This window comes from Anopheles funestus, chromosome 3RL (assembly GCF_943734845.2).
Source record: "Anopheles funestus chromosome 3RL, idAnoFuneDA-416_04, whole genome shotgun sequence".
Taxonomy (NCBI): Eukaryota; Metazoa; Arthropoda; class Insecta; order Diptera; family Culicidae; genus Anopheles; species Anopheles funestus.
This window is the reverse complement of record NC_064599.1, coordinates 63526033-63539652: the sequence shown is the minus strand read 5'-3', so window position 1 is coordinate 63539652 and position 13620 is coordinate 63526033. Positions and strand designations below refer to the sequence as shown.

The 13620-nt window shown below is 46.6% G+C and overlaps 5 protein-coding genes across 5 annotated transcripts; 2 read left to right on the top strand and 3 right to left on the bottom strand.

Moving 5' to 3' along the window:
• Window positions 1-4983, bottom strand: LOC125766876 (uncharacterized). Its single transcript, XM_049432946.1, has 3 exons — window positions 1434-4983; window positions 1167-1370; window positions 1-1095 (listed from the first exon to the last, which is right to left on the bottom strand). Exons 1-3 carry the CDS (start codon window positions 4833-4835, stop codon window positions 271-273), a joined length of 4431 nt encoding a protein of 1476 aa, XP_049288903.1. The 5' UTR covers window positions 4836-4983; the 3' UTR covers window positions 1-270.
• Window positions 4984-5291: 308 nt separating this feature from the next.
• On the top strand, window positions 5292-6649 carry LOC125766901 (group XIIA secretory phospholipase A2). The gene is made up of 3 exons (XM_049433001.1): window positions 5292-5859; window positions 5929-6171; window positions 6249-6649. Exons 1-3 carry the CDS (start codon window positions 5628-5630, stop codon window positions 6467-6469), a joined length of 696 nt encoding a protein of 231 aa, XP_049288958.1. The 5' UTR covers window positions 5292-5627; the 3' UTR covers window positions 6470-6649.
• On the bottom strand, window positions 6635-9997 carry LOC125766893 (RNA-binding protein lark). The gene is made up of 3 exons (XM_049432989.1): window positions 9883-9997; window positions 8450-9467; window positions 6635-7871 (listed from the first exon to the last, which is right to left on the bottom strand). Exons 2-3 carry the CDS (start codon window positions 9158-9160, stop codon window positions 7545-7547), a joined length of 1038 nt encoding a protein of 345 aa, XP_049288946.1. The 5' UTR covers window positions 9161-9467; window positions 9883-9997; the 3' UTR covers window positions 6635-7544.
• A 283-nt stretch (window positions 9998-10280) lies between these two features.
• LOC125766903 (uncharacterized) lies at window positions 10281-11073 on the top strand. Its single transcript, XM_049433003.1, has 3 exons — window positions 10281-10509; window positions 10648-10752; window positions 10861-11073. Exons 1-3 carry the CDS (start codon window positions 10372-10374, stop codon window positions 10954-10956), a joined length of 339 nt encoding a protein of 112 aa, XP_049288960.1. The 5' UTR covers window positions 10281-10371; the 3' UTR covers window positions 10957-11073.
• LOC125766881 (uncharacterized) lies at window positions 10969-13610 on the bottom strand. Its single transcript, XM_049432962.1, has 6 exons — window positions 13126-13610; window positions 12914-13042; window positions 12728-12858; window positions 12516-12665; window positions 12353-12455; window positions 10969-12294 (listed from the first exon to the last, which is right to left on the bottom strand). The coding sequence occupies exons 1-6, from the start codon at window positions 13441-13443 to the stop codon at window positions 11101-11103; spliced, it is 2025 nt and encodes a 674-aa protein (XP_049288919.1). The 5' UTR covers window positions 13444-13610; the 3' UTR covers window positions 10969-11100.
• Window positions 13611-13620: the final 10 nt, after the last annotated feature.

Here is a 13620-nt window from a genome sequence, read left to right as displayed (position 1 = left end):
TTTACACATAATTGAAGAGCTTAGTATTGATTCCAAAGTTAATACAAATCGTTGTCAAAAGTTTGTCCGATCTTTCTTCCTACATAAAATGTGTTCGCTTCCTTTCGAGCACGAACACAGTACAATGCTTACCGACCGTAATAGTGTGCACAATGGATAAATACTACAAACTACAATAATCCGCCAGTATCTCGCTCGAGAAGTTTGCTAAAGCGGTTAAAAGTAAGATTAAAACGAAACTCTTGTTCTTGTGCGCCTTTCCCCACTGTCTTAATTATTAACATCCTTCATCGGTTCGCCTTCTGGCGCTTCACGGCATTTACCGGTCGCTGGTCTGGGACTCGTATCGCAGCTCGCATCGGATATGGTGGTCCTCTGTAGGGCGGAAGCAATCTGTCGCACCTTATCGCCACTCCCAGCCGCCGCTGGTGCTCCATTCGTATCGACCGGCAGCAGCGATGATCGGGACGAAGAATTGGTATCGCTCATGTCCTCATCGGTCGCTGCCTCTAGTGCGCTACCGCCGTCACCGAGCGGTGGCGTTTCATCCGAATTAGATGGATTGAGGAGATTCTTTATGATGGCCGGATTAATCAGCGTATCGATGTCGTGGGTTTGGATCAACTCTTCCAGCTGCAGCTGAGTCTGGTTCTGGTTCGAGCAACCGGTAAGCGTCCGTTCCGGTGGATCGTTTACGCGCCGATCGGTGGCACACATCGAGTAGGACGATGTGTTGGTTGTGAGCGTTAGTGCACCGTTCGGATACTGACTGTTGCGCTTCTGGTTCGACATATCACCGAACTGATCCGGCCAGCATTCGTCTTCCTCTTCTTCCGCTTCCGTGTTGAGATCGTGCTCAAACTGATCATCATCCCCTTCATCGCCGGTCACATCGAACAGGCGTGCCTTCAACCGTTCTGTGATTTCTTCCAATTCGGTAAACTTGCGCTTCAGTGCCCGACTGAGCGACGTATTGTTGGCTGCATCAAACCCGATCGCCGTACAGTCCACATCGATCGAGAGCGGTATTTGAAAGTTCATCTGCTCGTCGAGCGTTTTGTATACTTGTACATTTTCCAGCGGTTGTACATTCACCTAAGAAAGGATATCAAACAAAATTGATTGAGTGCCTATTTTCTTATCACGCTCAACTTTAACCCGAGTACCTTAATTTGGCCGTTACAGCGTCCGGAAAAGTCCATAATGTTGTACCAACCGAGAATGTACGGCATGCCCGACAGTAGCACACTCAAATCGATCGCACAGAACCCGATCACGGCATCCTCCATCGGGGCGGGCAGTAATCGACACTTGGGCGCATCGCTCAGTGCCGCCTTACGCCAAACTTTAAGTATGAATCGTTTTTCGTCCTAAAAAAAAGGTAATCATTCTTTAAACCCTGAAGCCTCACTTTTGGAATTGATTTTACTTACGTTCAGCATTAAATCAACGGGAAGTTGCACCTCGAAGCGCTTCTGCCAACCGGGAGCACAGTTTCGCTCCAGTACGTGCGTCGTGTACACGATACCTTCGTGCGATTTGACCGTATTCGGCATACCGGGTTTTAGATTGTACCCTTCAAAGGTGGCATACGCACTCGGCTCTAGTTCCAGCGTATCCGGCACATTGCGCGTCTTGTGTCGCTTGGCATACTTTTTGCTAATCGTAAGCTTCGGCAAATTTACCGCCTGCTCGATCTCGATCGCCACACGGAACACTTTGCATTCGTCCATCGGTACGGACGTGGTGAGTTCAGTGCTCACTGTCGGCTTACTGCTGGCCGTAGAGCTCTCTGTCGTTGGTTGGGAATCCATGCCGCTTTCGATGGCTCCAGTTGGGCCAGCATCGTCGTTTGGTGCCGTAAGCTCAAGCGATTGTCCACTCCCAATACCAGCGCCCGCTGCTGGCGGTGTTTGATCGGCCGGCGTAGTGGCAGCACCGAGCAGCGTTGCCATACCTAACCCTCCCAAACCACCGAACCCATCGAGCGCTGAAGCGGGAGGCCTTTGCGACAGGGCTTTCTGCAGGTTGTCGAGCAGATCGGCCGTTTTGCGCAGCTGAGGTCTGTTTGCATTCGAGTGTGGTGATGCTCCACCTTGCGGTGTATCCATCGGTTGGTCGATGGAGGTGTTATTGTGATCGTAGCTCGGTGCCGTACTACGCTCCGACGAGATCGGCAAACGTTGGGCAAGATTTTCGATGAACGCCGACAGCATGTTCGCCACCTCGGATGTTTGGGGCTGCTTCGTACCGGTACTCATCGTTTGTATTGATTTGTGCTCGGGCCGTGGATAGATACGGCGTGTAGGTGATCCTACCGTGGACGAGGGCACACTGGCACGATTCGCTAGCGAACGTGGCACATCACTCGATACGTGCTGCAGATTGCGCATGGTTTTAAAATGCTCAATCTGACTCTCGGTGCCAATCGCTAGTATCGCTCTGATTTCTCCACACGGTTCCGCGGCCAGCGGTGATCCGATGCCGCTCCAACCATCGATCGAAATGACGGGCAGCTTGGCGTGGGACAGATGTTCACTCAGCTGCGCATCCCGGAACGCAATGTAGAACTGATGCAGCGGCAGACGCGTCAATCCGATCAGCTTCTCCGGCTCACCTTTCGGTTTTTGCCAAAGTTCCACCTTCATGTACTGATTGCGAACACGCTCGATGAAGGTCGCATTTGCGAGCACTGGGAACGTGTGAAGGTAATTAAAATCACCCCCTTCGGGACAAAGTTCCGATGTTAGTGAAACCGGTTCATCCGTCCAGAATGAATTACAAACGAGAAAGTAATCATCGACCGGAAGCGATCGTAGCTGACCAAGATGAAGTATACCGTGGAGCAGCTTCACACGCTCAGCTGGAGCACTTGTTTCCGTTTCCATTGGTTTCGGTTCCGGCTGTGACTGCCCGGGTGGTTCATTCTGGTTTTTCTTTACCATTCCGTCACGGTTCTCATTTCCAGCCGGATTCGATTGTGGATTTTTCGATGCATTCGTCTCGTTGGTTTGAGAAGGGCTTTGATTATCCGTCGGACAACCGATGTGTCTTGTGCATGTCCAGCTTGCATGTGGAAATAAGCCACGATGGCGTAACGGGGCGCTTGTTGACTGATGGCCACATGAATGTGGCCTATGAGAATAATGATGAGTTGAAGTTTGTGGCAATGGTTCCGTACACGTAGGACCATCATCCCACGTGTCGCTATCGCTTGAAGAATCAAGCGTTACGTTACCATCGTCCACCATTACGGCATCGATCAATTCCGAGCCAAAGTGAAGTCCCCGGCGTCCCAGATGCATGCGTAGCGTTAGCGTACCGAGCAGAATATCATCCGATGCCAACCGAACTGGACAACGTTTGTAGCAGCTTAGGCGACCATCTAGCAACTCGCGCAATGTAACGCAGGCCGTTCCAAGCATGAAAAGCCGTGCCTTTCCGAAGCAACTACCGACGTTCAGATGGATACTAAACTCAAACGATAATCCTTCATCTCCACCTTTGGGAAGGGCAATTTTTGTGGTTTTGGGTTGACCGTCGAACAGAACCTCCGCATTATCGAAAGCCATCGAGGTGGAGTTAAATTTAAGCAGCGTTGTGTTGGGATTGCGCGAAAGCTTCATCTTCACAATGAAACCGGACGTTGCCGGTGCTAACCACTGGTGTTTTGTACGATGTTGCATTTCCTTCATACCGGCCCGCGTAAGTCGCAATCCTTCCAGCAGCACACGAATGCAATCGACGGCCTGCAGGTAGGGTTGTTTGTTACGTTCCGGTGCAGCATCGTATCGGGCGAGTGCTTCCAGCATGCTTTCCGCGGGCGATATGGAACAAATCTCACTGAGTGCCGAAAGTTCCGACGAGCAGCGGGACCTCCCATCATCGAACGGTTTTCCGGTTAGATAATCCAGCACTTTGCGCCTTTTGTCGTGATCCAAAGTGGTAAACTTTTTCTTCGCCGCTTGCTGATGGATTCCATCGGCCAGAGCACGCTGTGAACTTTCGTGAAGTGGAGCTATTTTTCCTTCCACAACCAGCGCCGAATTCGATGCGGATGGGAAGGGTTTCAGGGGAGCTGCCCTTTGCTCGATACATAACATTTTACGATTTTCTTTTCCCTTCTGGGACTGTGCGCTGACGGGTTTGGAAGGATGATTTGCCGGAAGCTCCTTGGGATCGAATGTAAGGGAGAATTCTAAGCAAAGTTCACCGAGTCGAAAGCCTCGCACACTGAGAATCTCTCCGCAGCTTTGTGGGGCTGGTGCTGGTTCGGCGGTGTCGCAGAAATTGATTATCTTCTCCGGAATCGATACCTTGGCAGTGCCGATTAGCGTTTGGGTGCGTTTGGAGTACAACCGCAGGCGCACCGGTTCGCTGCTTTTCAGATACCGTCGGAATAGCTCTGCACTGGTGCACACTTCGTAATCGACGCGGTCACTATTCTTTGCTCCCTCTGCCCAGTGAAGTGTTGCCAGCGGGGTGGATGCCTTCTGTCCCCACCAAACGACCTGCAGATCAACTGCAGCGTACACTTTCGTGCTGTTCCAGCGGATACCAACGCTCGCGGGCGAACCACCCGCAGTTACGCGGGGAGATTCAAGGAAGTTACCAAACCCGATAGCTAATGTACCACGCGGCCGACCATCTACATTCGGCGGTAAGGCACCACTGGACTTTCGTTGGATGCTACGGGTTTCGTGCGTCTCTCCGATCGATGGGCAGTACGCGGAGGATGATGATAATGGTGCAGCAGCTGCGGATGTTGCCGAGCCAAGCCTTGCCCGCGGGTTCCGAACGTTTGCGGACGAACTTTTTAAACCCGGTCCAAACATAGTAGTTCACACGTTCGCATTGTAACAAACGGATCACGGAGAAGCTGGTGAGTCAAACAAGAAAGCTGCCAATAATTTAATTCCGTTTTTTTTTTCACTACAAGCCAAACTGGAAAAGGGAAAAAGGAACGCACTGTTTTCCGTCACCAAAGCTCGCACACAAATAAACAATTTTTGAAGGGCAACTGTCAACGCAACGCAACGGTTCGCTGTTCGCCGCCCTTGAATCGTGTATTTTACGGACAAATGTTTGGTTATAAAGTGGAAAGTTTCATTCCTGCTATTCAGACATCATTTCCAATTTTGAAACAGGTAATATGGTTTTAAATATTAACAAACATTGAATAAAATAGCGAAATATTTGAACTAGACCTGCTTGTTCGACAGCTGCACAAGTATCGAAACCTGGACTATATACGGTGAGCCCTTCAAAACAAACAACTCCCCCCTTTCCGCTCCCGTTTGTATTCCACCCTTCTGCGTTATAACCTGTTCGTACCTAAATTAGTCAGTACAAAAAAATATCTAAAAATAAACACCCAATCTTGCTAAAATGCTTGGTACTTTTGGTGAAAATTGCCGCTTTATTAACGACAACATATACGAATGGTAATTGACCACGTCAGAGTGCTGTTCATCTATCTGGGCAAAAATTGTACAACACCTGGCACTGTCCACCTTTAACGACAAACCACAGGAGGCGCCTTTTTTGATGACGACATACTGAGCAAAAACGGTGAAAGTTTCAAGACGAATAGTTCTAACCCGGAAGAATAGAAGACACTCGACAAAATGCAAATTCCATACATGAAGGTGGCGATCTATTCGCTTACCTTCCTAACGTACGCGTACACCGGTTACGGTTCGAACATGATAGCGAATCTGCGCGATGCCATTATAGCGGCGGAAGCTGTCTTTGGGGATGTGATGAAAAACGTGTTGCATGTGGCAAAGAAGTTCAAAGTCGTCCACGAAGTGTTCGATGCAGCGGTAGAGGAGAACTGTGTGTACAAATGTCCTGGCGGTAAGAACTCATTTATAGCAAAACCCAGTTCGTAAGGGATGGCATCAAATTGATTTTGGTTTGTTTCAGATATTACACCCACACGCAATAAGTTTTACATACCGCAGTCGGACGGATGTGGATCGCTGGGAATGAAAATTAGTACCGAGTATCTACCAGCGGTCGAGATGGAACAATGCTGCAATGCACACGATGTCTGTTACGATACGTGCAACAGCGACAAGGAACTGTGCGATCTGGACTTTAAACGGTGCCTGTACCGGTACTGTGATGACTACGAAAAGAATGTAGTGGGTGATATTGTTGTGAAAGGTAAACGGAAGGACACAACTCATCGGATGGGATTAAAACTATGACCGACTATATACCTCTTCATTTTGCTTAACTAGGTTGTAAGGCGGCCGCTAAAATGCTCTTCACTGGTACGCTTACCTTGGGCTGCAAATCTTACCTGGATTCACAGCAGCGATGCTGCTATTGTCCACCGGAGAAAACAGAAGGATCCAAACCAGCTGAGGGAAAGTATGCCGAATCGAAAGGGTCGAAGGATTACGGCAAGGAACGGGACAAAGGCAAAGAGAAGAACAAATACGGCTGGAAGGAGCTGTAAACCAGAGTTGGACGACAGCAATGATCGGAGGGTAAATCAATCTCAGCACATAAAATGTATGTGTTGCTTGAGTCTACAGAACTGTGATTAGTTTAGTTACCATCCCGCGCGAAATAAAAGACTCATCAAACAAATGTAGCGAGTAGCATCGAAAACTCAACTGCATTCAGGTGTTTAAAACTGTTGTTTATTATCTTCTGTAAGCTTATGATAACTATTACACAGTATTATTTCCGCCGTGGCCCAATTCAGCTTAGTTCTAGTATTCTTTACCATTCTATCATTCACTGAACATGCACGTTTTCCCTTCGTTTTGTAGAATCGGCTTTTGAAATTAAAAATACACAGACAACCAAAAAAGCACAAAAAATCATTCACCGCTAATAACTAATCACTCGCTTCGTGAAATATCATCCAGATATTCTATTAACACATTATCCGTCGGAGATAAGATATCAGAACGAAACAATGTCCTCGCGCAATGAAAAAATATGCAAAAAGGATATAAAATGAGCGTAGAATGGTTTAAAATAAAATATGACCTACGCAAATAATTATTATCGACACTACATACTTAACGTTTAACTAATAAGCAAAGTCGTGAACGAAAAATGCATGTTTATGGTTATGAGAATTTGTTATATAGCCTACGACATATCTTCATTAGAGAAGCCTATACTGCCTTCTTTTCGTTTGAATCTCGTGCGCTCTTGATGCGCAATCCACGGGAAAACTTTTCCCGCGCTACTCTCCTCTCCTGTTGTCTCTTTTTATGGGTTTAAGGAGCTGTAAGTACAACCTTGCAGCTGTCTGGAGCCGGCATGGGGAAGTACTAGCCTTGCGATATGGTTCTCTCAACCCACACACCATCCTTCTCCCGCTCTCCCCCATCCCGTTGTCCGATACAAATCCATTCCGGCGTTGTGATAGTAGTTGTTTCTTAGATTAACATCTAAATTCCATCAAAATGTGAGCATGGGCGGATGGGCGGTGGTAGTGCTGTGTCACTCTCGCTCCACCAACATTTTTAGAACCCAGGCTTAGTGTAATGGAGGGGGATCTAATACAATCCGTCTCAGTACGGTGCGTACCGATGGGTAGGCGATGGTCCACGCAGACCGCGCCTATCATCGAACGAATCGCGGCTAAAGTCTTCATACACACCGAACCGGCTAATGCTGCTACTTCCGTTCCGGCTGGTCGGTGGTGGCGTTCGCCGGCTAAAGATGGCTTCGTAGCTGCTGCTACTGCGACTGCTCTCGGTTACGCTACGCCTCATCAGTGGCGGTATCGGTGGCATTGGTTCGCGCCTTATGGGGGGAAAATCACGTCCCCGGATACCGTACCGCCGTTCGAATAGGTCGCGCGGATCTTCGTAGCGGTCATAGTAATCGAAGGTGTCCTGTGAAAGGTAGCAAATGGTTAGCAATCGAGAGCTGACAATCGTACAGCTTCGGGGTGGTTTTTGGAAGCAAATAGATAGCAAGAAATAGCACGGCTTAGCGTTAAGAAAATAAAACCCCATCACATAGCACTGTCCAAAGTGTCCCAAAGTGACCGGAAATCAATGCAAGATTATAAGGTCAGGTAGTTCGTGATAGGCCAAAGTGCTAGCAATTATTTGTTTAGGAAAGGTTTACAATAATAAATTAAGCGTGAAATATAAAAACGTTCCTTAGCTCATGTTTGTTTTTTTGAAAAATGAATTAATCTTAAATTTGTTTTTATCTTTGAAAGCTTTTTTAGTAATGGAAAATTGTAAAGTTCTACGTTTTGTCACGTGTTTGAAGATTTGGTAAACAAAGTCTCACGATAGACAAAAATCTTATCGATCTTCCGGCAAACGGAATTGGAATAGTTTCGATAAACCGGAAAGCATTTTTAGAAGCAAAAGAACATAAACCAGGATAGAAGTAGAGGAGTAAAAACTAAGGAAGGTAGTGATATATGCGTGCAAATGGTTTTGCTGAACGATTTTACCCTAAATCCGTCCATAATACGATCGCGAAGGAATGGCGGCGGTGGCGGCGGCGGATACGGATCCCGGGCATACATGCTGCGTTCGCGGAAGCCACGTTCGGCCCAGATCAGACGCGGACACTCCTTCGACCAATGGCCGGCACGACCGCACCGGTAGCACTGTTCCGGATCGCCCATACCCGGCTTCGGCCGGACACGGCTGGTGGACACCTGCACCTTCATCGGTTGGCCGTCCACCATCATGCCGTTCAGTTCCCGGATCGCATCGTTCACGTCACCGGTCGGATCGAGATGGACGAAGCCATAGTTCCGCACGATATCGCACTCGACGACGGCACCGAACTTTTGAAACAGTTCGCGTACTTGCGGTGCGCGCGTTTTGTCCGTAAGATTACCGACGAAAATTTTCGTCGTGTTAGCGTTCGGTGCCCGGCGGCTTCTGGCCGCCTCTACCTTAATCGGTTGACCGCCAATCACGTACCCGTTCAGATGTTGTATCGCCTCGCGGCCCTGATCTTCGTTTTCCATGTGGACGAAGCCGAAATTCTTCACCACATCGCACTCGACGACCGTACCGTATTTTTCGAACAGTGGCCGCAATTCGGACGGCTGCGTCTTCTCGTCGACATTGCCGATGAAGAGCTTGAATGTACCGGGCGGCAGTTCCCGGCTGCTTTCGCTTGATGGTTCTATTTTGACGGCTTTGCTCATACCCGGGAAGTCACGAAAGTAATCGGGGCGGCCAGCTGGGGGCCACCGAGACGCGCGCTAAAACGGGTAAGAATTTCGTCCTTGTACGCCGGTCCAAGGAACAAACGGAGGCTAGTGCAGGCTAAGGGCGTAGGGAGGGGCGTTACGTATGCGCGCGATGAACGTTCGTCTTTTACTACTTGCGGTGTTTGACTCGGAACCGGAACACGGAAAAATACGACGACTTCGTACGGGGATGGGGGCGGTCAGAAGTAGTGGCGACTTCTTCCGTTGGATACCCGGCGACGGTTGACGGAAACTTGGAATTCTTCAAGAATAGCAATAATAATAACAAAACGAAGCAAAAGGTGATCGATTAAGACATTTTAATTAGCTACAATACACCTAACCAAATACGAGAACCAATCGGTTCTCCCTACCGCTGGTGGTGCAGGAACGAAGAAGGGCACACTAATGTTCGACGATGGAGTGATTCTAGCTTCTGTTAGTTAGTGGCTCGGTATGCAATGAAAGCATATTTTTCACTCTGTTGCTTTTCTTCATTTAAACATTATAGCATAAATAGCATTTACCAACGTAAAGCTAAGGGGGCCAAGATCAAACATGGCCGATTGCAGGCATCTCGACCGATGCGGTAGTAATATGGATTCGTTTAATATGGATTTTCATCCAGTTTTTCTACACTTATCGAATGTAATGCATGTACGTGTTGCAGTACTTACCACTCGGTCCGGAAAATGTGCCTTTATAAAAACACGCGAGTATGAAACACAGGAGAAAAGTGCCAACAAATCCGTGGCCTCAGCTTTCGGCTTTTTCTCGAACCAAATTTTCACCATCAATTTGTTGTTGATTTGACAACAGCTGTCATCGGTATGCAGCGAGTGGTGAATTTGTCGGAAAACGTGCAACTAATTTCGAAATGAACGTTATTTATCGGAGACCGAAGTGCAAGAAGCTTGTGGTATTGGGATAGAACAATTGGTTCTGAAAGCAAATATCGGAAAGAAGCGCGAGATAAATTTTAAACTCGCAATATGAAGTTAAATAATGAGTTAAATTAAATTCGTACCCATTTGCCAATGTGCGAGATGGACCTCACACTGCTGTAGCTGTCATTCGCATTCCATCCGAACCGGGCGAGTCAACACCCGATTACGCCAAAAGGTGAAAGGCAAAAGTTTACATACAAGACGCAGTCGCAACATTTTATGGGTTCATTGGTAAGCCGAAACGTTCCAGCAAACATGAGCGGTCCAGTAGCGGAATTCGTGAAAAGTGCTATCGCAAAGGATAAGGTTGTAATCTTTTCGAAGACATACTGCCCATACTGTACCATGGCAAAGGAGGTGAGTAAGTCCGGCAAATCGTGCAAATTATGGAACAAAATGACGTGGCTTTGAAGTGTGAATCAGAGAACATATTTGTTCAATGCATCTGGTCAACATCAGGCGACACACATTAATCGTACGCCTTTTCCATTGCAGCCCTTCAAGAAGCTGAACCAAGAATACGCTTGTTACGAGCTCGACAAAAGAAACGATGGTGATGAGATGCAATCTGTGCTGGGCGAGTTGACCGGTGGAAGAACGGTACGTCGCCTTAAAATGTCGTGATATCACTCTTAACTGATTGTGGCGGGTTCAATCAACAATACTTCATCTTTATCTATTTATAATGGTTCCTTTTTCCCCCCACAGGTACCACGAGTGTTCATCGATGGTAACTTTGTCGGCGGCGGTACGGACATCAAGAAGATGTACGATGATGGTCGGTTACAAAAAATGTTGGCCTAAAACTCCTCAATCTACTCCCGAGCAAAGTGTAAAGACAATTTATTTAGACTCTCTTTAAAAATGTCCTTTTGTGCACAATCACAGTTAAAAAAATAAACAATAATCGTTAGATAAGAATAGTGCGTAGTATTCTTGCTCCTAAAATTATGGTGCGTTCAATATTTGTTCGATCTTTCTAATTGCTTGCTTTGATAAGAAATTTACCGAATCAAACAAGGCGATAGCGTACTGATGATTGCTGTCGGGGAACTGCAGCAGTGCGTTAGCTGTTAACTGTAGAATTGCCTCTTTCTCAGTTGCCTCGCTATCAGTCACTTCGACGTCGCTGTTGATAGCTAACCGATCGAGATCGATTGCGGCTAATACGCGCTGATCTACGTACGGTTGTAGGATCATACGGTATTTCAACAGATTTCCTTCCAAATAGCGCCGCTGACTGTGCATGACATGTATCAGCGGGTAGGAATCGGATTGGATACGCCGCAAAACGTCCAAGGCCGTTTCGGTGCTTACTTCTAGCGCACTGATGCTAGTACGTTCCTCTTTCGATTGGTGCAGTGTGTGTTCCACTAGCGATGTTACCGATGTAACGGGCGTAGGAGGACGGTTTTTGCATTTTTTCAGCGATAAGCTATCGGTTTCGTACTGCTCTACGATCGAAGCCGGTCCCAACGACACCCTTGACTGATTGCGCTCGGAACGGGCTTGAAAAGCAGCAAATTTTGTAATGCTTTCTTGGTTGGATAATGAAGACCTCAGTGGAGGATGGGCTTCCATGTTGAGGGATTCGAACTTTCTGACCGTCACCTGTTCGATGAGCGCAAACGCTTCTCGGAAAGCCTTTTCAACAATCTGTTGCATCATCTCACGGAGTCGATTGACCACATAGCCTCGGATGAGTGAGTCTTGCGGCAAGGGTTCGATAGGTGCATCATGCAAATCAAATACGAACTGGCTAGCGGTATCGATTATCTGCGTGCTACTGGTAGTAGGACTAATGGTAGTGTGTATGGCATAAGCTGCATCGATCGCACGCTCAATCCTTTCATGCATCATAGAAGCGGTTCTGCCGGAAGATTTAGCCAACAGCTTTTTCTTGCACTCTTTTAGCAGGGCTTTCACAAGCATTGCTTTGCTACGACGATAATGCCTCCGTGCCAGATTCCTCGTTTTCCTCCGTACCAGCTCTTCCTCCATTTGTTTGTGCTTTCGCTCGTACATGTCTTTTCTGTCCTGTACCTTGTGTTGCATTTGCGCTTGAAATGATTCCAAGTATTGCCTATTTTCATTCCGTTCCTTTAGGTACGCCATGTAGTGCATTCGAAAACGTTCAATTTGCTTTAACAGAAAGTTTTGAGTTACACTGTGAATGAGAGGCCCATTTTGATGTACATACCATTCTGGTTTTGATTTCCAGACGCCTGGTTTTGTTGCTGTACAAACGCTGTTGCAGTAAATCGTCCCGTTCTTTCAATTTTCTCTTTAATATTAGATTTTTTCTACAATATTACATTACTATCATTAGCAGCTAATACAATAAATCGTAGATTACGACTCACCTTTTACGAATAGCTAACAGATCGCAATAGCGTTCCTTGTTTTTTAAATCGCGCCGATGTCCTTCAGCCATGTTCTGTAGCTTTTGCATCTCTATGGTCTTCATTATGTTGGCGACTTTTAGTTTATGCTGCTCTATGGATAGTTTCCACCTTTTGGTGAAATTCATATCATTATAAATGTTTATTATTAGTCAGAATGTTGTGCTACTCACCGATTTATTTTCTTCCTGTATATGCTATCAGCACGACTGTGTCGGATAGCTAATTTTTCACAAAAATCTACAGCATTTTTTAGATGAGTTTGTATATTCATACAGTGAGTATCAGTGGCCTTTTCTCTTCTCTGAAAATGAAATGTAAAAATGAATAATTTTCTTTTCCTTGCACGCAAAACATACCATATGATGGAGAAGATTTTGCAGCTGTAATCGATAATGCTGGAAATGGAAGTTTCGAAATTGATTGTGCGCCTGTAGCGTACACATGACCCTTTCATCTCCATTGATTAAGCCACGTAGCTTCAAATTCTGTAATAAAAAGTAGCAACATCAAACGTTTGAATCAGCTGAATGAAGGGAAGAACTAATTGTAGCAAAGCTTCAATGTCTACCTTTTTTAGTGGTTCATTCCAAAAGTGATGCAGGTGCTTATCATGCACCACTTGATAGTTCCTTGGTGCAATCCGTATGCAAGGATCCTGAAGATCAAATCCATGACTGTCCGGATACTCCCAAACCGGGTGTGCCAACGGTCCTCTTGAAAACTGTACCGCATGCACTGGACAGCAACGATTGGGAAGTTTCTCGGACGGTAGCAAATCGGCCCATTGTGGTACGATTTCACGTGGAAGAACGTCCGGATGTTGTGGAACTAGTGGAGCTAATTTAGATATCGTCGTCGGACGACGTAGGGTTAGAAATTTGGACATTCTAGCTACGAAGCTCAGGCTCGATCTTGTTCGATGACTACTACGATAGAGTGTTTTGTGAAGTATTTTACCTACGGATAGTTTGATCAAACAAAAAATGTTAACAAACAACCCAGTAATGTAATGAATAAATTGAACGTTTGCAAATCCGTTTCAAAATCGACCAAACGTTTGTTG

Coding starts and splice junctions, on each gene's coding strand:
- LOC125766876 (XM_049432946.1), bottom strand. CDS start 4,835: ATGTTTGGACCGGGTTTAAAAAGTTCGTCCGCAAACGTTCGGAACCCG. Junction 1,371..1,433: donor CCGTTGATTTAATGCTGAAC/GTAAGTAAAATC, acceptor CCTTTTTTTTAG/GACGAAAAACGATTCATACT. Junction 1,096..1,166: donor GCTGTAACGGCCAAATTAAG/GTACTCGGGTTA, acceptor ATCCTTTCTTAG/GTGAATGTACAACCGCTGGA.
- LOC125766901 (XM_049433001.1), top strand. CDS start 5,628: ATGCAAATTCCATACATGAAGGTGGCGATCTATTCGCTTACCTTCCTA. Junction 5,860..5,928: donor TGTGTACAAATGTCCTGGCG/GTAAGAACTCAT, acceptor GGTTTGTTTCAG/ATATTACACCCACACGCAAT. Junction 6,172..6,248: donor GGGTGATATTGTTGTGAAAG/GTAAACGGAAGG, acceptor TTGCTTAACTAG/GTTGTAAGGCGGCCGCTAAA.
- LOC125766893 (XM_049432989.1), bottom strand. CDS start 9,160: ATGAGCAAAGCCGTCAAAATAGAACCATCAAGCGAAAGCAGCCGGGAA. Junction 7,872..8,449: donor GTATTATGGACGGATTTAGG/GTAAAATCGTTC, acceptor TACCTTTCACAG/GACACCTTCGATTACTATGA.
- LOC125766903 (XM_049433003.1), top strand. CDS start 10,372: ATGGGTTCATTGGTAAGCCGAAACGTTCCAGCAAACATGAGCGGTCCA. Junction 10,510..10,647: donor ACTGTACCATGGCAAAGGAG/GTGAGTAAGTCC, acceptor TTTCCATTGCAG/CCCTTCAAGAAGCTGAACCA. Junction 10,753..10,860: donor AGTTGACCGGTGGAAGAACG/GTACGTCGCCTT, acceptor TTCCCCCCACAG/GTACCACGAGTGTTCATCGA.
- LOC125766881 (XM_049432962.1), bottom strand. CDS start 13,443: ATGTCCAAATTTCTAACCCTACGTCGTCCGACGACGATATCTAAATTA. Junction 12,859..12,913: donor AAAATCTTCTCCATCATATG/GTATGTTTTGCG, acceptor TTTCATTTTCAG/AGAAGAGAAAAGGCCACTGA. Junction 12,666..12,727: donor TACAGGAAGAAAATAAATCG/GTGAGTAGCACA, acceptor TTTCACCAAAAG/GTGGAAACTATCCATAGAGC.